At 45.3% G+C, this 25,656-nt stretch overlaps 2 protein-coding genes across 2 annotated transcripts; both read right to left on the minus strand.

The window, feature by feature from the left end:
* Window positions 1-2,082: 2,082 nt before the first annotated feature.
* Window positions 2,083-5,535, minus strand: LOC127768600 (tryptophan synthase alpha chain-like). The gene is made up of 9 exons (XM_052294212.1): window positions 5,293-5,535; window positions 4,415-4,561; window positions 4,152-4,326; window positions 3,397-3,473; window positions 3,145-3,222; window positions 2,681-2,758; window positions 2,501-2,560; window positions 2,243-2,420; window positions 2,083-2,120 (listed from the first exon to the last, which is right to left on the minus strand). Exons 1-8 carry the CDS (start codon window positions 5,380-5,382, stop codon window positions 2,286-2,288), a joined length of 840 nt encoding a protein of 279 aa, XP_052150172.1. The 5' UTR covers window positions 5,383-5,535; the 3' UTR covers window positions 2,083-2,120; window positions 2,243-2,285.
* A 9,444-nt stretch (window positions 5,536-14,979) lies between these two features.
* Window positions 14,980-17,984, minus strand: LOC127768124 (indole-3-glycerol phosphate lyase, chloroplastic-like). Its single transcript, XM_052293655.1, has 6 exons — window positions 17,636-17,984; window positions 17,235-17,556; window positions 16,278-16,354; window positions 16,084-16,161; window positions 15,838-15,975; window positions 14,980-15,710 (listed from the first exon to the last, which is right to left on the minus strand). Exons 1-6 carry the CDS (start codon window positions 17,864-17,866, stop codon window positions 15,576-15,578), a joined length of 981 nt encoding a protein of 326 aa, XP_052149615.1. The 5' UTR covers window positions 17,867-17,984; the 3' UTR covers window positions 14,980-15,575.
* Between the last annotated feature and the right edge of the window lie 7,672 nt (window positions 17,985-25,656).

Consider the following 25,656-nt stretch of genomic DNA (forward strand, 5'->3'; position numbering starts at 1 on the left):
TTCACGGCTGGGGCTATTCAAGTACCCTAACTGCAACAACACAACAGATGCTATCGAAGAATTCCAATTCAAGTACCGTAGCGGTAGCGATAGTCATACGTAGCTTTACCTAAGTACCGAATTGCCCGTTATTTACTAAAATCCGATAAAAATATAGCCTCCCATAAAAATAAATAATTGCATTATCCATTCTCTCTCTTGTTATTAATGTATTAGATGGGTACCACAAACGAATTTGCCATTTGCTTTCCTGTTATTGTCGCCAAAGTGAAAAAGAAAAAAAGAAGTAAAACGGCATCTAGTTTTTAGGTCAAGACTCAAGACCGAACACGCACGTTGCGATCGAACAGAAAAATGTCACGAGAATGTCGCGGCTGATCGATCGATTTGACGACGATCGCAACGTGATCTCCCCATGCTTATCCCTCTTTCAGCAGCAGCAGCAGCATCATCGACGTCTCGACGTGACAAAAGGAAAAAAAGCGAGAGGGACACACACAGATTCTGGTTGAATGCCTTTCCCATCTGCCTATTGTGGATTGGATTGGGTTCCCTTCTTTTTAGCCTCATCCAAAAAGGGCAAGCCGATGGTGGTATATGCAAATTTATTTATTTATTCCTTTCATCTGATAATGACTTGTGTCAACATTTTGTGAATCTGGCCTTACGTTTCATCATCAATCAGAGATGATAAGAATGTCTACTGCTTGAGAAATTGAAAGTGTACTGTTTGAAAAGAATCAGAGATGATACGAGTGTTTAGGTTGTGTTTAGTTCACGCTAAAATTGAAAGTTTAGTTAAAATTGGAACGATTTAACGGAAAAGTTTGAAGTTTGTGTGTGTAGGAAAGCTTTGATGTGATGAAAAAGTTGAAAGTTTGAAGAAAAACTTCGAAACTAAACACAGCATTACTGCTTGAGGAATTGAGAGTGTACACTGTTTAAAAGGATGAGACTGATTTGTTTCGCCATGTAGGAAGGGTATACGAACTGTTTGCAAAAGTGGTTTGATTTGAGCTCCTTTGATGTTGAGATTGTTTTTTTTCTTTCTCTTTAATCATTGCAAAAGTGGTTTGATTTGAGCTCTTTTGATGTTGAGATTGTTTTTCTCTCTCTCTCTCTCTTAAATCTTAATTCTTTTTCTCGGGGGATTTCCAGGAAAGCGAGATTGCGCGGATGATGCGTGTTGGTGCAAGCAATTGACTTTTTCCATGGCTACAGAACATCACTTTTTCATGGCTAATTCCAGTTATTACAGATCATGCCATCAGGGAGTAACATGCAAATTAGTATAGCTGTTTGCTCGCTAATGCACAGCTGCTAAATTGACAAGACCAATTCAACTATACTTGCTTATGTTACACTGCTTGTTCCAATGTTACACTGTCCCTGGAATTCAGATATGCTTCATCTCTTTCATTCTGACTTGACAAGGTAGCCCGCCAACCAACCACTTGGTTCATTTTGATTCCAGATTTCCAGTCAAGAACATGTCATAACTAGATGATGATGATAAGCATAGAAGAAGTGTATCCCTTTCCCCTCGAAAAAGCATAGAAGAAGTGTATGAATATATATGGGTTTAATTCGTTATGGAGAACTGGAAGAAAAGTGTCAGCATCTGGGACCATGGGGATCATTTTGAAAGACAAGTGACCCCTGCAAATTGCAGTCTTCCTGGAGAACTTGGGCAATTAGGGGAGGAAATCTGAAGGCAAAGTCGCTTTCAGCGCAGCCGTTGTGCTGCCTCATCCATGGACAAGAGATGATGGATTCAGACGGCATAATCTCCAGTCAGCCATGGAAATCATCCAGGCCTTATCCGTCCTTGATGTGTTGCCTCCTATCCCCACAGGAATAGGAATATGGGATAACTCATTCCAATCGCTGTCTTTTCAGCCTGCAAAAGGATTAACACGATGTTTCCCAGAATTGATGGCATGACACAACTCCTGATTGGATCTTACAAAAAGAGCCTAATATGTTCTGCATATTAATTTCTCCTGATATACTACTCCATAAATGTTCATTGGATTTTATTTATGAACTTACAAAATTGGAGATGCAATTCTGGGACAGCTATTTCAGACAGTTTCTGAGCTACCTTCTTTATTATTCATCTGTATGTTAACAGAAGGATAGTACTAGAGTGAGATACAGTCATGATTCATGAATCATACAAGAAAATACTGGATTAAAATGCTATGCAATTTAATCAGACAAAAAAAAAACGATATACTGCCTTCTTGTTGGCTTGCATGGGTGGAGGCATGGAACCGCTCATCTCAAGGCATAGCAGCCTTCATGTTCTTGGCATACTCTTCTACTCTTTTCAACCCTTCTTCAGGTGAAGCAGCCTCTCCTAACTGTCTAACAATAGCGCTGCCGATGATCACACCATCTGCTCCCCAGCCTGCGATCTGTATTGCAAATCACAAAGTTATTAACAAAGACAGGCCAAATACGTAGTAACAAGAACGTTGCATTGAGTCTAATTCACCTGCTTTACATGCTCTGGAGTCGATATGCCAAAGCCAACAGCAACAGGTTTGTCTGTAACCTGTAAAGTCAGGAATATAAGCTATATTAAGATAAGCGCTCTTCAATACGAATTTCCGACATAGTACCCTTGCAATAGTTTACTGTTTTACTGGTGAGAGAAAAACTAAACTCTACAAACCTTCTTGATCTCCTGAAGAAGGTACTCAACACGCAAATTTACATTTGAGCGTGCACCTGTAACTCCAACAGAACTTACCTGCATAATGTACAGACTAGTTATCGCACACATAATTGATTGCCACCGATCAGATTCAAAGGCAAAGGTAGAATATGATGGTATTTAATAGATGAGAGATGACCAAAATATGGATCATGTGCTTGCGATGCCATAATGGTTCAGTATTTGCAATTTTTAGCTGTTTCAATTTCCCCTCTTTTTTCTGTTCATGTCAGTCTGGGATGACTGATCACATGTTGTTTCATAAGTATGCAAAAGTGCACTACAGATAATATTTCATAATTGTCCCTTTGTACCTGTTGAAAACAAATATTCAAAATATAAAGTAGGGGATAAAAGAAAGGATATCATCTATATTTAGTGACAAACTTAAAGCAAGTGCTTGGGGTCTACTAGATACCCACAAGATAAATAAATCCTTCTGAAGCTTTTGCAATCTCCTTCATCCTCTCTGTTGGTGTGGTTGGTGTTGTAAGCAGCACCTGCAGGCAATTGTGTAAAATACTAAAATAAGAATTGCTAGATGAATGAAACTCAAGATAACTCAATGCATAAGGTCAACTCTTGCCACAGATTTAATCGACAAAAGGCAATAGAACTACACAAGCAGTTTTTCACTTGAACATTACATGTCAGGGAAAAAGGTGAGGACCAACCAGCTCTATGCCGTGCATGACAGCCTCATTCCTCAACAGCGCTGTCTCTTCCAAAGGAAGATCAGGTACTACAAGACCTGCTCATAACAAGAGTGGATAAAAAACAATCTAAATGCACTATACAGAACTACAGATATCTCATATCTCAATGTAAAATTTAGAAATATCACTTCACAAGTAGTTTGTCAAGCAGATTCTGAAAAGGTGGTATATTACTGAACTAACTGCCATCTTTTCACTAATAATAAAAGACTAACGCAGAGATAGAGTCATGCACTTCAAGAGTCAATAGAAAATAAGAAGAAATATAGCTTTTCTAACAATTGAGCATATCCTTATATCTTAGGCATATACAGCAGAGATATCAACAAAGTGAAATCCTTGATTGGCCACATCTTGTGTGATGGCATTTTAAAATAAACTATGGATATTCAGTTCAATTCAGACAGATTGACTGCAAAAGAAACTATGGTCTGCTTTGATCTGGTGATTAAATCAGAAAATTTACTCGATGCCAAATTGAACCTAGAAGTGACTACAGCTAACTTCAAATCGGTCATCTCTTTTCAAAGTAAAGTTTTCTTTCTTCTCGTGTCTTCAAATGCCTTTTTCGAACATTTTTTTTCCTGAAAATCTGCCACTGGTAAAAAAATTATTTGCCTATTTCCTTTTTCTGTTCTGTGTTTTGAACTCCTTGATTACTCAAAACTGCAAGACATTTTAAGATCATTCTATTAACTATGCAGGAAAATTACCATGTACGCCGGCTTGTTTAATGATAGCCATGAAGTTACTCACTCCGCGCTTTAAAATTGGGTTGTAGTATGTGAAGATAACTATTGGACAAGACAACTCAGGTATAACCCCCTTGAGCATAGCTATGACGGAATCAAATGTAGCGCCTTTCTTAAGAGCACGCGTTGCTGCAGCCTGAAATGAACCGCAGCCAAAAAAAAAAAAAACTTATGTTGCAGCCCATGAGAAACATTAAAGCTGATAAGTTCAAAGAAGCACATACCTGAATAACCGGCCCATCAGCCAACGGATCCGAGTAAGGTACACCCAGCTCAATCACATCTGAACCACAGGAATCAAGGATCTTCAACGCTTTCGATGTGGTTGCCAAGTCAGGGTCACCGGCGGTGATGAATGGAATGAATGCAGTCTGAAAAATTCCGAGGTCAGAACACTATGCTCAAACTAAATCCCTCCCTGAAAGAATATGTGCTAGTATATTTTTTCTTGTCCTCAATTCTGTCACATATAGCACACGCAGAGCAATAGCAATATAGCATTGAGCACTGGAGCCTGTATGTAAACTCACAGTCTGTCTAACGTGTTCAAAGCAACATCGAACAGCTGACTATCCTGATCTTAGTTACACTCCATTCATATACTACATAGTTCTCCATAGGCAAATTGTCAAGTGTTACACTCCATAGTGCTGTTTTCTCAAATTGTCAAGTGTTACACTCCACCATAGTGCTGTTTTCTCAAATTGTCAAGTGTTACAGTCCATAGTGCTGTTTTCTTGATGAGAAAACTTGAGAGGTTTTCCTGTATTGTTTTTCCCCTTCTTAATGAAATTGGCAGAGCTCCTGGCTTTCCACCTCAAAATTTTTTTTGAAGTGTTAACTCATATCCAAACTTTTTTTTTGCGGGGCAAATTTATTGTTAGTTAATTATGCAACATGGTATATTTCCTGATTGTTCAAACTATCACTAACAACATCATCAGGAAATAATTACACGAGAAATGATCGATCCGAAATCCCTAGCAGACAATTGCCTATTTACTTCAACCCCTACAGCCAAAAACAGTAAATGGAAATTACGGTATCTAAACTATCTATCGATGCCTCAAAATCGCGCGAATCGATGGCGGAGAAAGAGCACCTTGCCCTGCTCCCGGAGCCTGGAGAAGGTCTCCGCGACGCCGCGCTTCCCGGCGCCCACGACGCCGCGACCGCTATCTTCCATCTCCATGAGCGGCAACCTCCCTGGCTCCCTGTCCCTGGCCGACACCCCCGCCCAGCCCCGCCCCGCCTCCGCCGCGGAAACGAAGCAGAGCAGCCCACGCGGAGGAGAGAGACGCCGCCGCGGCGGCGACGGCGACGAAATGGAGGCGGCGGAGCGGGTGGCCTCGCGATGAGCACGTGCGCGTGACAGCGTGTAGACCTCGGCTCGGCTCGGCTTCGCTGCGCTATATGGGCCGGAAAGGTGCAGAAGCCCATGTGAGGCCCGTTATATATGGGCCGGAACAAACTGGATTGGAGTAATAAGTGTACTTTTGCTCCCTCTGTGTAGGTAAATCTTATTCAAATCCTTCAACCATAATATCAAATATTTTGACCCCCCACTATTAAAAACAGTGCAATTTGATTTCCTCGATGGTTCTTTGAGAGTGGCTTTTGCTGACATGGCTCGTTGACTTGGTCCAAATAACCCAGTTAGTGGGTTGGGTCCACATGTCAGTGTCTCCTCTTATTCCAAGATTGGCAGTAACTCGGCCCATTTATTTATGGGCTGGAAAGGGATCACGGCGAACGTGCAGGCCATTTTAATAGGAAAAAGTGCACCGGAGGTCCCTCAACTTGTCAGCGAGATAAAAAACATCCTCAAACCATAAAACCAGGTATGTGGGGGGTCCCTTAACTATGCAAAACCGGTCACCCGAGATCCTTCGGCGGTTTTGATCCCGGTTTTGGTCTACGTGGTAGCTGAGTCAGCGTGGGACCCACGTGGGCTCCACGTGTCAGCCTGTCCAGGTCAGCTACTCTTTTCTCTCCCTTCTCTCTCTCACTTCTCTCCTCTCGGGCAAGCCGGGGCGGGTAGGTGTTGGTAGAAACACACATGATCGATATCTCTCTCTCACTTGACAAAAACTTGAAGATGAACAGTAAGCTAAAGAGCAATGAACACAGAAAGTTTCGTGGTGCTTAAATCTTGCCGCACCGTTTTCACGTTTTCTTCTTCCTTTTATTGAAGGGAAAATGCACACTACGGCCTAACAAATTGACCGGATTACTCGCTCCACCATCCGGATTACGAGCGCCATCCCACTCGTCAGATCGTGCAGCGAGAGACTCGCACACTACCGCCTCGACGTGAACTCGCACGCCTCAGGCCTACAAACGCGCTCAACTCTAACTAGAGCGAGCCCAGAAAAACAGGGAATAAAAAACAAACACATAACGTGCATGAAAGGAAACTATCCTAACTGAATAAAACAGCTTTTGCAGGCACAAGTTTAACGTAATATGCAACAAATCTCCCCCTAGACCTTGTGCCCGCGACTTACTTCCGAAACCCCGATCCGCGAGCGTAGCTCCTCAAACCGCACTCGACCAAGGGACTTCGTCAGTATATCAGCGACTTGATCTGCAGTCCCAGTGAATTCCAACTGAACTCGACCTTCTTCCACACACTCCCGGATATAATGATACCGAGTAGCTATGTGTTTTCTGCGATCGTGAAACACCGGATGTTTGCTCAATGCAATCGCCGACTTGTTGTCAACCATCAGCTTGAAAACATCTGGTTGAGCTTGATTAATTTCTCCCAGCAACTGCGCCATCCAGACACCCTGACATGCTGCCGTCATCGCCGCAATATACTCTACCTCGCAAGACGAAAGAGCGACAACCTTTTGCTTCTGGGATTGCCAACTCACCAGACTGGATCCAAGGAAGAACATGACACCGCTGGTGCTTTTTCGCGTATCCACGTCACCGGCCATATCTGCATCAGAAAACCCAACTAGAGTATGATCTCCGATAGATGATCCCGTAATCAATTGTGCCAGCAATGTATCTTAGTATCCGCTTCACCGCTGCCTCATGCTCGGCAGTGGGCGCCTCCATGAAGCGACTGACATAACCCACCGCGAACGCGATGTCCAGTCTTGTGTGAACCAAGTACTGCAAACTTCCGACGATGCTGCGATATCCAGTAGAATCCACCGGTGGTGCATCACTGTGCTTGCTGAGCTTGAGCCGCTGCTCCATTGGCGTCGCACAGGCATTGCAGTCCTGCATCCCTGCCTTCTCCAAAATACGACGCACGAAGGCCGACTGAGTCAGCCGTGTGCTGCCCGCCACCTGTTCGACCTCAATCCCCAGGTAGAAGCAGAGGAGACCAAGATCGCTCATCCTGAAAAGCGACTTCATCTCCGCCTTGAATCGATCAATCTCCACAGCATCACTTCCTGTAATGATTAGATCATCCACATAAACACCAACAAGCAAGCGGTGTGTTCCCTGACCTTGAGCATACACGGCGTGCTCAAAGTCACAGCGCCTGAAACCAAGTGACGTTAGGCTTGCGTCCAGCTTGGCATTCCACGCTCGGGGGGCTTGGCGAAGTCCATAGAGCGCCTTGTCCAGCTTTAGCACTTGATGTTCATGTCCCTCGACCATGAAGCCAGGAGGTTGCACGACATACACCTCCTCAGTGAGCTCCCCATTGAGAAAAGCGGACTTCACGTCCATGTGATGGACAGACCACCCGGCCTGTGCAGCTAAAGCGAGCAGCATGCGGACTGATTCCAGCCTTGCCACCGGAGCGAACACCTCGTTGAAGTCCACCCCAGGCTGCTGCACATATCCTTTCGCCACCAAACGCGCCTTGAACTTGGTCACCTCACCTCGGGCATCCTTTTTCACCTTGAAGACCCACTTCAGTCCAATGGCATGGTGTCCACGAGGGAGGTCGACCAGTCGCCACGTCTTGTTTTCTTCAATGGCTGCGATCTCCTCCAACATGGCGCTACGCCAGCGCTGGTGTTGTTCGGCCTCGTTAAACGAAGCCGGTTCCTCAGCCTCCTGAAGATACAACTGTTCTGGAGCGAGTGCACGCTCGGTGAGGCCCGACATCGCCACGTCGCCCAAGAGATCCCCTAGGGAGCGATACCTTGGCGGGCAGTCATCGTGATCAGCATCAAGGTGCTCGTCTCCCCCCGACGGAGGCGAAATGAACACTGGACTTGTTCCATGCAAAGACGCTCGTGGTCCCAAGCTTGGCGACGGCGTGCGCGGCTCCTCAGGCGTGGTCGATGCAGTGCGTCGCGAGCTTGGCGATGAGTTTTCCTTCTGTGCGCCGCGACCACCACCGCTCACCTGTGTCAGCACATACTCGATGGAAAACTCCGTCTGTTCAAGGCCGGACTCGGCCGCTTCAGCGCCCCAGTCCCAGCTCGCGCCTTCGTCAAAGATGACATCGCGTGACACCTGCACGCGCTCGGTCACAGGGTCGAACGCCTTGTACCCCTTGGTGCTTGCTGCATACCCTATGAACACCATGGGCGTGCTGCGATCTTCAAGCTTGGAGAGGTGTGGGCGCACGTTCTTGACGTACGCCAGGCAGCCGAATGTGCGCAGATGTCCCACCGTCGGCTTCTTGCTGAACCAGGCTTCGTAGGGAGTTCGGTTCTCCAAGCTTTTCGTCGGGGCGCGATTTAGGAGAAATACGGCCGTGGTGACCGCCTCCTCCCAAAACCGCGCCGGCATCCCCTTGGCCTTGAGAAGGCTGCGAGCGGTGGCGAGGATCGTCTGGTTCCTGCGCTCCACCACCCCATTTTGCTGGGGCGAGTACGGGGCGGAGAAGTGCCTGCCAACACCATGATCTGCACAGTAATTTGCGAATTCAACAGATGTGAACTCACCACCATTGTCGGTCCTGAATTTACGCAGCTTCCGGTCTGATTCTGCCTCAGCTGATGCCTGGAAATGCATGATCGCCTTCACCGTGTCCCCCTTCCTCGCGAGCAGGACCAGCCACATGTAGCGGCTGTGGTCATCCACCAGCAGGAGGAAGTAACTCTTGCCGCCGGGCGTCGCCGGCGAGATTGCACCGTAGAGATCCCCATGGACCAGATCAAGTCGATCAGTCGCACGGTAGACCGCGCGCGTTGGGAACGGCGAACGCCGGTGCTTGGAGATGATGCAGCCATCGCACAGTTGCTCAACGTGCTCGATGCGGGGTAGTCCGCACACCATGTCCTTGTCAGCGAGCTTGCGCAGAGCATCAAAATGAAGGTGGCCGAAATGAGCGTGCCACAACCAGGCCGTGTCTGAGGTGCGCGCGGACAAACAGACCGGACGACCCGTCATCAGTTTAAGCAAATACAGACGATTGGCATTGCAGCGTACCTTGGCGAGCAGCTTCTTCGTTGGGTCGCGAATTGTGCACACATCGTGGTAAATGCGCACATCACAACCATGCTCATCGAGTTGGCCCAGCGAGATCAGGTTGGTGTTCAACTTGGGGATGAAGTAGACTCCGGTGAGGGCACGGTGCTCTCCATTGTTGCACACAATCAGAATTTTACCTCGCCCTTCGATGCCGACAACGGAGCCGTCGCCGAAACGGACGGAACCACGCACCGCCAGGTCGAGCTCCGCGAACACGGAGCGCACTCCCGTCATGTGATTCGTCGCGTCGGTGTCGAGATGCCACACGCATGCATCCATGTTTTCCTCCCGATGGAGGTGTGCGAACACCTTCAGCTCGTCGAGCATGATGGTCTGCAGCGGCGGCGCCGGCGCGAGAGGGCGTGGCATGGGTGAGGCCCCTGAAATTGCACAAACATGGGCCATCAGTAGCACTGGCTCCACATCGTCCTCCTCGGCGTGAGCCTGGTGGGCCTCCGTGTTCTTCCTGGGCTAACGGCAGTCTTTCGCCCAGTGGCCTGCACGACCACAGTTGCGACAGCGATCGCGGCCCCCGTCTTGCGTATCGCGGGCATTTTGGTTTCCGCGATCACCGTCACGGCTACCGGTGTCAGAGCGCTTGCGACCCCCTCGGCGCCGGCAGTTGCCGTTGCCTTTCTTGCCGGAGGATGCCTCCCTAGCCTGCTTCTCCTTCAGCCTAGCCGTCCATTGGTCCTCCATGAGCATGAGCTTGCCAGTTTCTGTGGTGAGCCGCTTCGCCGTGAGCTTATCCTCGGCGTTATGCCGACGACCGGTGACCTCCTCCAGAGAGCTCCTCAACATCGAGCAGCGTCTCGATCGAGAGGGCGATTTGCTGCAGATGCTCAGGAACCGCATTAAGGAATTTCTGAACTACCTTGCTTTCCTCGATCGGAGCGCCCAGAGTGGCCAGCGTGGTGACCAGGTTGTTGAGGCGTAGCGAGAAGTCCTCGACGGACTCCCCCTCCTTGAACTCGATGGCGTCGTACTACCGTAGAAGCAGTTGCGCCTTGGACTTGTGCACTCGATCAACGCCGACTCGCATCACCCTGATGGAGTCCCACGCCTCCTTCACCGTCTCCTTCACAGCGAGCGTCGACAGCATCTCCAGCGGCACTGCACGGAGGATGGCCTCCAGCGCCATTCTGTCTTCCTGAAAGTCTGCGTCGCCGTGCTAGACGGCTTCCCACAGACCACGGGCTTGGAGCATAACTTTCATCATCAGGGACCAGTCACCATAGTTTGTCTTCGTGAGGGTAGGATAGTTTGCTGAGCCGCCCACCTCCTTGACGACGCGCCGGACCGGAACGATGTCCCTGTCTTCGCCGGCATGGCGGCGACCACGGCGCGGAGGCGGCGAGCGGGATTGACAACGCATGCGCGGCGCTGGCGAACGCGAGACGCGCGGCGTCGGAGCCGACATGGCTCTGATACCACTTGTTGGTAGAAACACACAGGATCGATATCTCTCTCTCACTTGACAAAAACTTGAAGATGAACAGTAAGCTAAAGAGCATTGAACACAGAAAGTTTTGTGGTGCTTAAATCTTGCCGCACCGTTTTCACATTTTCTTCTTCCTTTTATTGAAGGGAAAATGCACACTATGGCCTAACAAATTGGCCGGATTACTCGCTCCACCATCCGGATTACGAGCGCCATCCCACTCGTCAGATCGTGCAGTGAGAGACTCGCACACTACTGCCTCGACGTGAACTCGCACGTTATGTGTTTGTTTTTTATTCCCTGTTTTTCTGGGCTCGTTCTAGTCAGAGTTGAGCGCGTCTGTAGGCCTGGGCGTGAACTCTCACGCCCAGGCCTACAGACGCGCTCAACTCTGACTAGAGCGAGCCCAGAAAAACAGGGAATAAAAAACAAACACATAACGTGCATGAAAGGAAACTATCCTAACCGAATAAAACAGCTTTTGCAGGCACAAGTTTAACGTAATATGCAACAGTAGGGAGGAGGTCGCTGGGGCGCCCGGCGACGCGGCGGCGGGAGCACAAGGCGACATGGCCGGCGGGAGCCGGGCGACACCGCATCCACGACCGACTGCCGCTGGTCCCCCGCCGGTCCACCGCCTGTGCTGCGTCGCGGCCACGCTCGTCACCTTCGCCGACAACGACGCCCCTAACACGCGAGGCGGCCGGTGGGAGAGGAGGCAGCAGCGCACGACGGCCTGTGGGAGAGGAGCGGTGCCGGATTTGCGCGGCCGCGACGACGGTTCGCGCTGGCCCACACCTCAAAGCAGAAGCCACGCATGGTGAGCTGAGCAGTTGGGATGGTGGGGTGAACAGCGATGGCGAGCTCTTGCAAGTAGGAAGCAGAGGGAGAGGACGGCGGGGGCGTGGACGAGATTGGCGGCGGAGGTGCGCACAAACGGCAACTCATTGGCGGTCTCCTCCGTGGGAGGCCGTGGCCGGTGGCGAGAGGAGGACCAACTTTATGCGCCCGAGATGGCAAACACCAAGAACATCATCGGAGCACCTCGCCAGCACATGGCTGTGAGCAAGAGGGGTTTGCTAGAGTAATTCCATCGAGAATAGTTACTTTGATTCCTGAAATGAGATTCTGAGTACATATATGAATCTGTTTGCTCTTGTAGTACTTCAACTACATGGGGATGCTGGCGGCGAGGGCACCTACGACAAGATAGAGGCGCTGCTGAATCAGGACATCCATCCAGCGGCAGGCGGTCGAGGATGCGGTGCCGCCTCGTGCTCCCGCCGCCGCGTCGCCAGCTGTGTCGCCTCGTACTCCCGCTGCCGCGTCGCCGGCCGCCCCGGCGACCTCCTCCCCACCCGCCCCGGCTTGCCCAAGAGGAGAGAAGTGAGAGAGAGAAGGGAGAGAAGAGAGGAAAGAGAGTGGCTGACCAGGTTGACACGTGGGGCCCACGTGGGTCCCACGCTGACTCAGCTGCCACATAGACCAAAACCGGGATCAAAACCGCCGAAGGATCTCAGGTGACCGGTTTTGTATAGTTAAGGGACCCCGCATATCTGGTTTTGCGGTTCGAGGATGCTTTTTTAATCTCGCTGACAAGTTGAGGGACCTCCAGTGCACTTTTTCCGTTTTAATATGGGTCAGAATGGTATCCCAACGAACATGTGGCCTGTTCTATACGGGCTGGTCCAATTTTGAGGCTGGGAAAGTCGTGCGGCCCGGCCCGTTTGATCTATCTCTTTCCCTCATGTTGCCTTCCTTGAGTTTGTTCTAGTCTACTGGTGTCACCAACTCACCATTGATTGGTTTATCTTTGAAAAAAGAAATTGTGCATGCTTAGATATATTCAAGGCTGACTATTCTCCTGTAACATGTCAATTATGAAAAAAAATATTGATATAAAAAAATTATTGAAAGTGTCCTTCTGAATCTTCTCTTCCATGCATTCAGCAGGCCATGGAGACCCTATAAGACAGCGCTCCATGGATGTCCACATATTGGGATTATTCATTTATTTGAAATTTTGGATATGCCATTGTCGAACATATTTTGATGTGCCTTTTCAGAAATGTTTCAAACGAGCATAAGAAAGACTTGTCGAGTTGTCGCATGAATACAGCGTGTTAGCACCAAAGTCACTGTCCATCAGAAAAAGCAACTGCGAGACCTCATGAATTGACCATCTATGAGCAGGGAAACACACTTGCATTATCGGAACAAGCAGAAGACGCAAATATTTGGAATCACATTTGGATTCCTCGGCGAGGTCTACTGCAAGTAAGCAAGTTTTATTTAAAAATAATACTCCCTCCGTTTCGAAATGTTTGACGCCGTTGACTTTTTATCACATGTTTGATCATTCGTCTTATTCAAAAAATTTAAGTAATTATTAATTCTTTTCCTATCATTTGATTCATTGTTAAATATATTTTTATGTAGGCATATAATTTTATATATCTCACGAAAGTTTTTGAATAAGACGAACGGTCAAACATGTGCTAAAAAGTCAACGGTGTCAAACATTTTGAAATGGAGGAAGTAATAAAATTGATTCTGACCTATACTTTGAAGAAATTATAGCAGTTTTACAGGATGAATAAGAAAACTACTAAAAATACCACCTTGAAGACAAAGATCTTCATCTATGGTTGGTCAGAGGATGCACCACCGTTGTTTCTATCAACGGCTTACAAGTTATACACAGTTCTTGTCTTCTCCAAACAAAAAATCAGAATCTCCAAAACCAGCCGTCGATCGAATTTCGCTCCCATCGTCGCTGACAAACTGGTGTCGAACCAAAGTGAAACGTCGGAGATTAGTTGAGTTTGTAAATCAGTCTAACTTGCAAGTAATCAAGTTAATTGATAGTAATTGGCTAATTTTTATGTGTCAAAATCTTCAACATGGTATGGCCAAGTACTAGCTTATAACATGCTGCAATTTGGATGGCAGGTAAGAAGGAAGGCGTTACATGATGATGAGTATCAGAGCTCTCTGAAGAGTGAAGACTATTGGTTTCATTAATAAACTTAATTATATCGGAGTTAGAAGCTACAGAAATCATAGAGGCGAAAGTCAGGTTGCAAAGCGAAAAGATTAAGACCACTGTCCCAAAATGGTTACCACCAGAAGAAGGTAATAAGTGAAAATTAATGTTGATGTTGCTATTTCACGTTCTACAAAAGGAGCAGTTGGAGTTGTTTGTAGAGATGAAAATGGTCTTCCTACTTGAGTACTTTGGATTAATAATAGTAATCCCTACTTCCTTTCTCTAAAAAAAATATATATTTCCCTCATGTTGCCTTCGTTGAGTTCGTTAGTCTAGTGGCCCTTCATGTCACCATTGGTTTATCTTGAGAAAAAAAAAAGTTCATGTATATATATTCTGAGTCCTCTCTTCCATCCAACAGGAAAACAAAAAGGAGAGGCTCAAACTATAGGACAATGCCCCATGGATGTATACACATTGGGATTATTTGCAACGTGCCATTGTGAAACATATTCACTCGATGAAAGAAAGACTCATCGAGTTGTTGAATGTGTGTGCAACGTTGGCACTAGAGTCACTGTCCGTCAGAAAAAGCAAGGAACTCAGAAACCTCATACTATTTACTCAATCCGCTCCAAAAAAAAATCCATTCCTAGCATCTTAAAGTAAAATAAGTGGAGAGTGAGAATGACTAAAATACCCTTAATCATTAAAAAAACCGTAAGAGTGATAGGTAGGTAAAGATATTAAAGAGATAAAACTTCTTGTTTTAGTGCTAAGGGTATATATAGGATGGTAGAAGTTGGTTTTTTGTTGGATAAAATTTAAACTCTGAAAGTTAAGTTTTTTTTTAGAACGGAGGAGGAAATAAGTATCATTTTATTTTATGAAACCGATCCAGTCAGATACCTCGTGATTTGACTATCTATCAGCACACTCTTCAATTATCTGAGCAAGCATAGGGCTGTATAAATTTTGCAACCCCCATGGAAAATAATATTGCAGATATTTTTAATACAAATGTATTTACAATAATTACTACCTTCATTTCAGAACAAGTTAATCTATTACTGAATTTGACATATCTCGATACTATAAATTTAGTATTAGCTATAAATTTAGTATTAGGATATGTCACATTTCTATTATATTAATTTATTCTAGGACGAAAGACTATGGTATATTTGTTGAGTTGTGATCCAAATTCATTTGCACTTAATAAAGGCCAGCTTCTTCCATAGTGGAGCGGAGGCCTGTCGCGGGAGGCTTGGGCCGGAGCGTAGCGGATCGTCATCCCTTTTAGAGTTCCACCATATATATACCTCTTGTAAGCCGCTGTGCGGCGATGTAATCACTTCAGATATAATGAAGATATTTTGCTGGCTGGCGTCCGTGGTTTTTTCTCTCTTGTTTTGGGAGGGTTTTCCACGTTAAAATCTCGTGTCTTCTGTGATTGATCTATTGTTTTTTATCGTTTATTTGTCCATCGTTTCCTAACAACATTGATTTACTGCAACATGGTACAATGATTTTGTAGCTCTATCAGATTTTGATATTTTTATGGCAGTGCATCCTTCATTCTCCTAGCATACTCCTCCAGCCTTTTGAGCCCTTGTTTGGGAGAAGCTGCTTCACCTAGCTGCCTCACCATTGCACTCCCAATGATCACTCCATCTGCACCCCACCCTGCTATCTGCATCCATTTACATTTGATCATAAATGAGTCAGATTTTGCAGCAAAAATGTTGGAAAAAGAAAAAACTAAATTGCAACCAAATCAAACATTCTGAAGGAATTTGAGATAGTAATAAGCTATTTACCTGCCTAACATGGTCAGGGGTTGATATGCCAAAGCCAACACACACAGCTTTGTCAGTGACCAGCTTGATGTCCTGAAGGAGATGCTCAACGCGTGTGTTTACTTTTGGACGGGGACCCGTAACTCCATTGACACTAACCTGCATATATATTACAATTTACAACATGTCATTTGATCTGGATCAGAAAGCTAAACTTTCTAATGAGCAGTCAGGTTTCTGCATATATACTACTTAATTAGCACTTACAAGGTAAACAAATCCTCCTGAAGCTTCTGTGATTATCTTCATCCTCTCTCCCGGTGTACCTGGTGTTGTTAGCAGCACCTGCAGAGATTAACCCGCACAAAATCATCAGAATTCTGAACATGTTGATCACTGGAGTAGTATACTCTAGCTAGGTTGCTTAATTAATCGATGAAAGGAACTAATTATGTTCATACCAGCTCTAGGTTGCTCTTAATGGCTTCACTCCTGAAAGTACATGTGTCCACATAAGGAAGATCAGGAACTATAAGGCCTGAAACACACGTGACAACTGTGAATTAGCATTTCCACTGTCAAAGAGATAAGTTTTGCTGTGTTCGGTTTATCATTTATTACTAGTTACTCTCCGACTATATCAATTATATTGGCACAGACTGGTGTTGGTTCGTAAACAAATATTATTTATTACATAAGCACAATAATTCTTGTAATAAGGGAACAATATTCCAATGAGCACTTCATTAGACATCTTAATTAGGATTGTAACATCACAACCACCCTTACTTCATTAGTATATATAGTTTAAGAGACCTGTTGGCTCCATCTAAATTGTACTGATGAAGATTTGATGAGTTTATTATTACTAAAAGACAATCTAGGACAGGGATTGGAGCCCAGGAGTGTCGCATATATTCAGCGAAACTTCCAAACCAAGTCTTGTCATGAACGTTTCCCTGAATTTGGGTGTGTACGCCAATCTACAGTATCTATGATGTTTACACTTCACTGTTAATTTTTTTTAGATAATGGACTTCACTGTTAATTAATCTGCCCATCATGTTATTCAACACTGACATTGACAGGCTAATATTGTTGTTTTTTTTTTCTAAATCAGGTAGTAAAAGGCAAAGCCGGGTATGTTCAGTTTTATTGGGTAATTTCTTTCGGTGTATGTTCCTCTTTTACTACATGGTACTGAGTATTATCTTCTTCTTGAAATACTCCTAAATTACAGTCCTCCTGCTCTTGACAAATGAAGTATAGGTATAAGATTTAAGAAAAAAGTGGAGATCATAGTAGTACAAATTAAGATGCAAATCATGCATGCACGTAAATGAGTAAAAGTTAATTAAGGGATCAGTAAAAGTGAAAGATTAGGAGAGTAATAATAAGTTGGTTAAATGTAAATTTACCTTGCACACCAGCTTCTTTGGCTGCGGCGGTGAAGTTGGCGGCACCTCGCCGGAGGATGGGGCCGAGGTAGGAGAGGAGCACCACCGGGCAGGACAGCTCCGGCGTCACCTCCTTGAGCATCGACAAGACGGCCTCCGGCGTGGCGCCGGCGGCGAGCGCCCGCGACGCGGAGGCCTGGATGACGGGGCCGTCGGCATAGGGGTCGGAGAAGGGCACGCCGAGCTCGATGACGTCGGCGCCGCAGGCGTCGAGCAGCCGCAGCGCCTCCGCCGTCGTCCCCATGTCCGGGTCGCCGGCGGTGATGTACGGGATGAACGCCGTCTGCTCAATGACGAAATCCAACACAATTCAGCACCGACATGAACTCGTTCTACGTCAATGCACGCTATATGTTTGTTACCTTGCCCTTCTCCTTGAGCTTGGACATGGTCTGCGACACCGACATGCGCCGCTCAACGGCGGCGGCGGCGGCGGCGGGCACGGGCGAAGCCTCCAGAGCGACCGAGGCTGCCGCGGCGGCGAGCCTCCGGGCGGCGGCAACCCTCGCCGGCGGCGCGACGCACCGGCGCAACACCGGAGCCGAGGAGGAGGAAGCCGACATCGGCGACGCCTTCATCGTCGTGAAAGCCATTGCTACGTACGCTCGTGCGACGCTGTGTACGTGCAGCTCGAGTTGTAGCCTAGGTGTTCGACGCGAAGACCGCGAGGCTGATGAGATGATCGAGTTAATTAGCCGTGGTGTACTGGTGTGGTTGGGTTGGGGTAGTGAGGACTGAGGAGGCCATGGCGGGCGTTTATATAGATCGCGGCGCGCGTTAATTACGAGCTGAGACGACGAACGATGCTGGTTAATTAGCTCTCATGAGATAATCCACTACCGTGGAGTGGAGCGTGTCACGTGTGCGCGCGTGGTTAGGAGATCGACGCGCACGCAGCGCGCGTCGCGTCGTTTTCGCGTGCGTGCGTGCGTCGAGGCCCTGGCGCACGTGGCTGACGTACGCCACTTTCGATCGATTGGTGTGTTTGTTTGTTTCAACTTCCAAGCTAGTTCGATCTATGTATTCTCTATATCTTAATTTGATCAGCTACACGCATGAACTCACCAACTGATAACTCACCATGGTTCCATAGACACCATACTGTGTGGGGTGGAGCGAAGAATATATAGGAGAATATATATCTCCTACGAACTTCGAAGCACTGCTAGCTGCTCACTGGTGGTCATCAGCACCGTTTACCTTTTTTCACCAATTGCTAAACATGTAGGAGTACATCCTCTGAACTATTGTGTGTGTATATTAGATGTTTTTCGTGAATACGCAAAAAAATTACAGGTCAATATATTAGAAGACAATAGTGTTTGTTTACACAACACAATCAGCCAGACCGGCTTTTGCCAAAGGAAGAGAGAAAAGACAAAAACGGAAAAAAAAACAAGGAAAAATGAAGAGACTACTACGACGGCTAAACACAACTCCAATTAGCGGGAAGGAGGGCAGAGCTCCACTACCTTCCCAAGGAAATCTCAAAAGAAGCAACGCCAGCTAACGACCATAGATGACCCTCAGTGAGGATGTACTCTAAAACCATTGAGACCGAAGTGAGAGCAGAGTCGAAAACGCTGAAGTTCCGTTCCTTCCGCCCGCAAGTATATTAGGTGTTACCAATATATGGATTCTACAGTACAAATCGAATCACATTCTAATTAACCTTTGTTGTAGCTAATTACTTGCATAAAAGAACATGGACATCATGCATTGGCATGCATGTACCCTGCAGACAGAATCGAGTACATGCCACCACGTGCGTATCGTGCATGTTCAATGTTTTTTTTCTTTTTTTCTTAAAAATAACATTTGTGTGCACTTTGTACTATATTTCGTGTTATTGCTATGGGATACTTTCTTCCGATTCTAAATGTATAAATGTAAAATCGTTTTACGGTTTTCTACTCTCTCTCTCTCTCTCTACAAGTTAGTCAATATACGAGATTTCTTTACAAATTGCTACCACTCTCATGTATAATATGCTTATAATGTGTAATAATTCCATGAACTAAGTTATTACTTCAGATTTCCCCAAATTTTTTTAAAAAAAACTGTCACCACAAAAAATGGGGCTGATTTTACTCGGATTTTAGGCGCACGATTTAAAAATATATCTACATTTAGAACAAGAGGTGGCGCATGATATTGTTGTCAAAATCTTGGGATTCCCGTTTAAATATGAACCAGAGAGCATTGAGGTGACATTAGTTGGACGAGATGTGTACTTTCGTTTTCTCTCTCCTTTATTTTTGGAATTTTGGCCTTTTTGGTAATCACTGCAAACGACGCGGGGAAGAAGACGAAGTCGGTAACGACTATTGACTCGTTAAGCACCAATATAATTAACCAGAGCTTTCTCCCGATCGATCGACCGAGAGGGTTCAATTCGATAATTATATTAGTACAAATCTAGCTACTAGAACATATGAGTACTGGCTAATATAAACGTGTTTCTTGCTCAATATATAAATAAGATATATCTTAGCCGTTGACAACGGTGGAAAGGTCGGCAAGTGACTAATTATTTCTCAAATTGACAAAATATATAAGCCAGCTCAGGAACCAACTAAAAATAGTATATGTAGCAAAGACTACAAAATTGTCTTTCTGCAGAGTGTAAAACTAAAACATTTTCATACTTGCAAGAGCCCGTATTGAGTATATAATTTCCCGTTTCATATTATAAAACGTTATTTCCTCTATCCCATAATATAAGACGTGGTCAAAGTTGGCATGGTCTCCAAAATTATTCTTTATATTTTAATTTCTCATATATTATAATATTTGTAACAACAAAATTAGAACCATATGAAAGTAAATTTAAATGTCAATCTAATGAAATATTTTTTAACAAATAAAGTTTATTTTATATTAAACTAAGTGTTGGTCAAATGTTTTAAATGTTTAATCTTAAAATACGTGCACGCCTTATATTATGGGATGGAGGGAGTATGATCTTTTCTCTAGTCAAACTTTCTTAAGTTTGACCAAATTTATATTTTTTTAATAATATTTATAACATAAAATTAGTTTCATTAAATATAACATTTAATATATTTTGGTACATGTTTGTTTTGTAGTGAAAATATGTTACCATACTTGTCTTAAAATCGATTAAAAAATTAACTAGTAAAAAGATCAAAACATTCTTATAATATGAAACATAAGGGATTATGACAAAAAAAATACTTTTAAACCTAAGAATTTTTTTTAACCTGTGCACAGATGTACTCCCTCCGTTACATTAAAAATCAATCAATCTCTTGTCCAGATTTGATGTGTCAGATCTGATACTATCTTAGTTTTTAACCCTTTTCTTTAATGGGATGTAGGGAGTACTCCTCCTTTCTCAAAGGTGAAATCATCCGAGAGGGTCGTGGGCCGCAATTACTCTAGAGTATAGCCAGCCCAGAAGATCGATGACGTCGACAGGCTCACGACCAATACCAAGTTACCAACCGGGCGTGAGAGCAGCTAATATTTTCATGTCATCGCTGTGATCAGCATACGTACATAAATCCCACCAAAAGAAAGAGAAAAAAAAAAGCATACGTACATAAATTGACGCAGCCGCCGCCGATCCAACAGCGAAATTAACACGGAGAGAATAAAGAAAACCAAGTTTAAATATTCTCCTGTCAAAATCCAACAGATTTAGTATTATTTCCTTAATTAGACGACGCAAAGTGTCATTCTGTTCAAGGTGACAATAGATAAGGTCAGTACATTTCTGGTAGATCTTCTTTTCATTGGTTTGCTTAATTAATTATTATTCGACGCCTTCGCTTGTGTTGGATTTATTTTCTCTTCCATTCCTTGGACGTTGCGATTTGTGATGCTGATCTTTTATCTTAAACAAACACAGCGTGATGGTAATTAATTGTACTATAATGAATGTTCATTATCAACGAGATTGCGGTTAATCACGCGACCGCGACGCTTTTAACCGTTACTGCACTGTAGACCTTCCGGCTATCTTGGTTTAAGTTGTGGGTAGTCGGCGCATTTTATTTTCGGCGATAAATAAAACTTAAATCATTTTTTTACTAGTCATATGACTAAATCTGTGCTTGTAACGAAGCGGGATCCGTTGAACATGGTTCAAACTTTGTTTTCCCCTCTTCCATATTTTTCTCTCGGTTTTCTCGAATGGTTTTTCTCTTGATTCTTTGAGAACTTTTCTAGGATTACACGTGTCGACTCCCGTTTTTATAACAGGAATCATTCATATAAACAGTACCATTTCCCTGAATCAAGTAGTCTGGTACACACGAGTTCATAGCTGAAATACCAAAAGCTCATACTCGAGAGTCTAGTGCTAATTATTACATCACACACGAGTTCATAGCTGAAATACCAAAAGCTCATACTCGAGAGTCTAGTGCTAATTATTACATCATAAGCCCGCAGGCATTGTCTTAAATCATCGGACCGAGCGGTCCGGAATACATCCAAAAGCAGAAATAGATGAGGCCGCGGAATTCAGGCAGCAGCATGCCATTGCCACAGGCAACGACCGTACTAGGACCTACTGAGCGCCATCGTCTTCGTCTCCCTCCTGGTAGTAGGCATAGGGATTCTCCAAAGCTTCATCTCCCGCTTCTGATTAATTTTATATTTGCAAGGGTGAGTACCAACCGTACTCAGCAAGCCACCACAGCAACAATACATATGAAAGGAGTATTTCAAGGAATGGCTATGGTTCTTTTGCGCAAAGCAAGTTTTGTAATTCTTTTCACAAGCCTAAGACCTAGCATAGACTGATCAAATTTTAGTACCAGTGTTCATATTAAACAACGACGGTTCTGTCCACCATCCATTGTGATCCCAAGGATAGCTTCCCGCCATTGAGTCGTCATGGTTTTCTGAGGACGTCCACCTTCCCGCCTCTCAGGAAGTGGCTCCATCAGTATAGAAATCATCATGCAATATCCCATCCCACACAAGTTAAGAATTTAGAGTCTAGCCAAGTGTAATACATGTCCCGGTGCTCAATAACCGCGAGCACGGCTATTCGAATAGATTTGGTTTACTCACACTGCAGTGGATGTACACTTTACCCGCACTCCGCGACTGCCCAACACATAAGCCTCGTCCCAACACATGAGACGCATCACGGCAAAGCTTTTTGATAACCTCGCATTGGCAGTACCCGCTCCATGAACTTTAGCCCTCATGCACTCTAGGCGTCATACGTTTCTAGCAGTGACAGGAGTTCTGGCGCTCCCGGGAAGGGAAAAACACACACATTCCTACGTTGCTTCTTGTCGTTGAACCCAGTCCATCATGATTGTTCTCTTATGGGTATCCTCATGTAGTATTGCCAAGCCAGCCTCTGACCATCCGGAACGGGCATCCGCCATCCACCTGGCCATCCGAACTGGGCATCCGCCAGCAGACTGCTTGCCGCATCACACACCTAAAAGAAGACCACTACGCATGGATACTGCCTCCGCTCAGCTATCTACTCCGCTAGGTCTATACCCATACGAGAAGTGCGGTTGTACGGGGGTCGTTTCATGCTTAACTTCATGGCTCGGTCCTTAATTGACCAGGGACGGCACTAGCCTTTTTCCGGATACCACTCAAATCCTCCATCCGCCCCAGTCGAAAACATTTGTTTAGTTTCATTTTCCTTTCACAAATCATGTCATCAATATCATGGCAATGTGGCGCTCATGTCTCCACATGCCGTATCTCAATTACCTTCCCAAAGGTAATTGCCCAAGCATATAGCATTTGATAAATATGAGTATGCATAAATCTAGAGTAGCATTTCTAAGCATTTGTTATAGTTGACTAGGGACTCATATGTAAACATGGTTACGAAGGCATAAGGGGTAAACAATAATCAAGGCATGGCATAATCACAAGTAGGATGTTCATCATTGCATGCAATTTATTTGTAAACAAAATAATTTCGCAATTGGGATCAACATGTTCAAAGAATAGTGATGACTTGCCTTGCTCAAGGTCTTGCGGGTCTTGGTCCTCGTTTGGATCCGCAACTCCCTCGGGCTCTACAAGTACGTGCGAAGAATCGATTTTGAATTCGGTTAGAATTCAAGTAAAATCCAAATAAATCCAAATGGGAGTCGAGTGCGAAGGTCAATTCATTTATATTAACTTTACTATTTGCGAACTAAGGCAAACCTAATTTCGATTTTAAATATTCTAAACTATTTTGCGGGTGTAAATGTTTGGTTAGCATAAGTTTTTGATTGAATCTACCCGAGTATTATATTCATATCTTAGGTTATAAATTTCTATTGCGAGCTAAACATCGGACGGAATCCTAAAATTATCTTATAATATTATACGATTTAATTTTGTCTATGACTAAATGATTAAATATAATATACGTCTAAAATTCCTAGTGATTAAATCCGAATTTCTATCGTGAATCGATTCCTTATAGAGATTACCCAAATATAATTTATAATAGCCTATAAGAATTCATCTAATTAATTATATCTAAATTACTACCGTGAATTGATCATTTGTAGAGATCATTAAAAACAATCTACAATAATCTATATAATTCACCTAATTGTTTAGTTTTTAAATACATTTATGATTATAGCATTATTTTGCAATTACTATATTTTCGTTAATCCTATACTTAAACTCTAATATTTTTAATATTTTTAAGTGTCCTAAATTTCCCCTAACTTTTCCTTTCTTTTCTCTCTTTATCTTTTCTTTTCTTTTCTCTTCTCTCTCTCTCTCTTTTCTTTTCCTTTCTTCTCTCTCTTTTCTTTTCTTTTCTTCTCTCTCTCTTTTCTTTTCTTTTCTTCTTCTCTCTCTCTTTTCTTCTTCTCTCTCCCGGCTCCTCCCTTCCTCCTCTCTCGGCTCTTGCACCACTGGCGGCGACGGTAATGGACGCGAGGGGGGGGCGGCTTACCGACGGCGGCGCTGGCGACGGCGGCGACGGCGACGATGGCGACGGCGGCGCAAAGCGCAGCGCGGCGCGGCGGTTTTGTGGCGGCGGCGCGGCGGCTCTAAGGTGGCAGCGCGGCGGTCACGACGACGGCGGCGCGTGGGGAGAGGGAAGGGGAGGAGAGATGGGGTGGCCGGGGTGGAGAAGAGGAGAGGGGAGGGGGCGGCCGGCTTTATAGGGCGCGGGGAGGGGAAGAGAGAAGGGAAGAGGGGAGGGGGGGCGCGCAGCGTGAGGCGCGGCAGCGGCGCGACGCAGCAGCGGCGGAGGCGACGGGCGACAGCGATGGGACGGCGTGTGGCGCGAGACGGTGATGCGACGCACGATGGCGACGGCGCGGCAGCGGCGACGCGACGGCCGAGCGGCGACGGCGTGCGGCGACGAGACGGGCGCGCGGCGCGGCGACGCGACGGGCGACGGCGATGGCGACGGCGCGGCGACGTTGGCGCGGCGCGGCAGGGGCGGCACGGGGCTCGAGGCGGCGCGCGGCGCGAGGCGGCGACGCGACACCGGCGCGGCGCGGCAGCGGCGACGCGACGGCGATGGAACGCGCGGGCGCGGGGCGCGAGACCGACGGCGACGCGACGGTGACGATGGCGACGGCGGCGCGGCGGGCGGGCGGCGCGCGGGCGAGCGGCAGGGGAGGGGTTAGGGCTAGGAACGCGATCGAACCCCTTCGCCATAATGAACAGTGCATTTTCTTATTTATTCCACTTTTAGTTTATTTCCCCTATAAATTTGATTCTATAATTTCTAATCTTTGCATTCATGAATTTTACTCAACATTTGTGTTATTCCAACTAATGGATTCACTTAAAATTAATATTACCCATTTTTATTTTTATATAATTTATTTGAATTTTTAATTAGGTTATTTGAATTTTTAATTAGGGTTAATCCTTATTCCATCGTACTAAAATTTAATTATTGCTACCGTGGTCGCGACAACATTTCATTTACTTCCAATCTCACCTCATCCTTATTTTAAGTTATATTCTAGTCATTTATTTTGCTTACTTAATTTTGGGTTTTATTCCTAATCAATGTTCTTTATTTGCGATCTATGAACTCCGAAATCCAAATCCAATAAAATAGTCGAACAAAATCGGCATGATGCAATTTATTTAAAAAGTTTTTGAAAATCCGTATTTTTAGTGTTTTGATTTCATCGGTCGAATTTTCAGGGTGTTACAAACCTACCCCCTTAAATAAATCTCGTCCCGAGATTTCTTACCAGTTTTCGAATAGATGCGGGTATTCCGTCCTTAGGAATTCTTCGCTTTCCCAGGTGGCTTCGTCCTCAGTGTGATTACTCCATTGTACCTTGTACATATGCCACGCTTTGCTCCTAGTCCTCTTTTCGGCTTCATCCAATATCCGGATAGGGTGTTCTGGATACGTGAGATCATTGCTAATGTGAATCTCTTCCAGTGGAGC

The sequence above is a fragment of the Oryza glaberrima genome, chromosome 3, assembly GCF_000147395.1.
Source record: "Oryza glaberrima chromosome 3, OglaRS2, whole genome shotgun sequence".
NCBI lineage: Eukaryota > Viridiplantae > Streptophyta > Magnoliopsida > Poales > Poaceae > Oryza > Oryza glaberrima.

What these genes read in the sequence shown, in the direction of transcription:
- LOC127768600 (XM_052294212.1), bottom strand. Translation starts at nt 5,382, where the DNA reads ATGGAGATGGAAGATAGCGGTCGCGGCGTCGTGGGCGCCGGGAAGCGC. An exon ending in GGCTCCGGGAGCAGGGCAAG is followed by an intron (nt 4,562 to 5,292) that starts GTGCTCTTTCTC and finishes GGAATTTTTCAG; the next exon opens with ACTGCATTCATTCCATTCAT. An exon ending in CTGATGGGCCGGTTATTCAG is followed by an intron (nt 4,327 to 4,414) that starts GTATGTGCTTCT and finishes GGTTCATTTCAG; the next exon opens with GCTGCAGCAACGCGTGCTCT.
- LOC127768124 (XM_052293655.1), bottom strand. Translation starts at nt 17,866, where the DNA reads ATGGCTTTCACGACGATGAAGGCGTCGCCGATGTCGGCTTCCTCCTCC. An exon ending in AGCTCAAGGAGAAGGGCAAG is followed by an intron (nt 17,557 to 17,635) that starts GTAACAAACATA and finishes GTCATTGAGCAG; the next exon opens with ACGGCGTTCATCCCGTACAT. An exon ending in TTAAGAGCAACCTAGAGCTG is followed by an intron (nt 16,162 to 16,277) that starts GTATGAACATAA and finishes TAATCTCTGCAG; the next exon opens with GTGCTGCTAACAACACCAGG.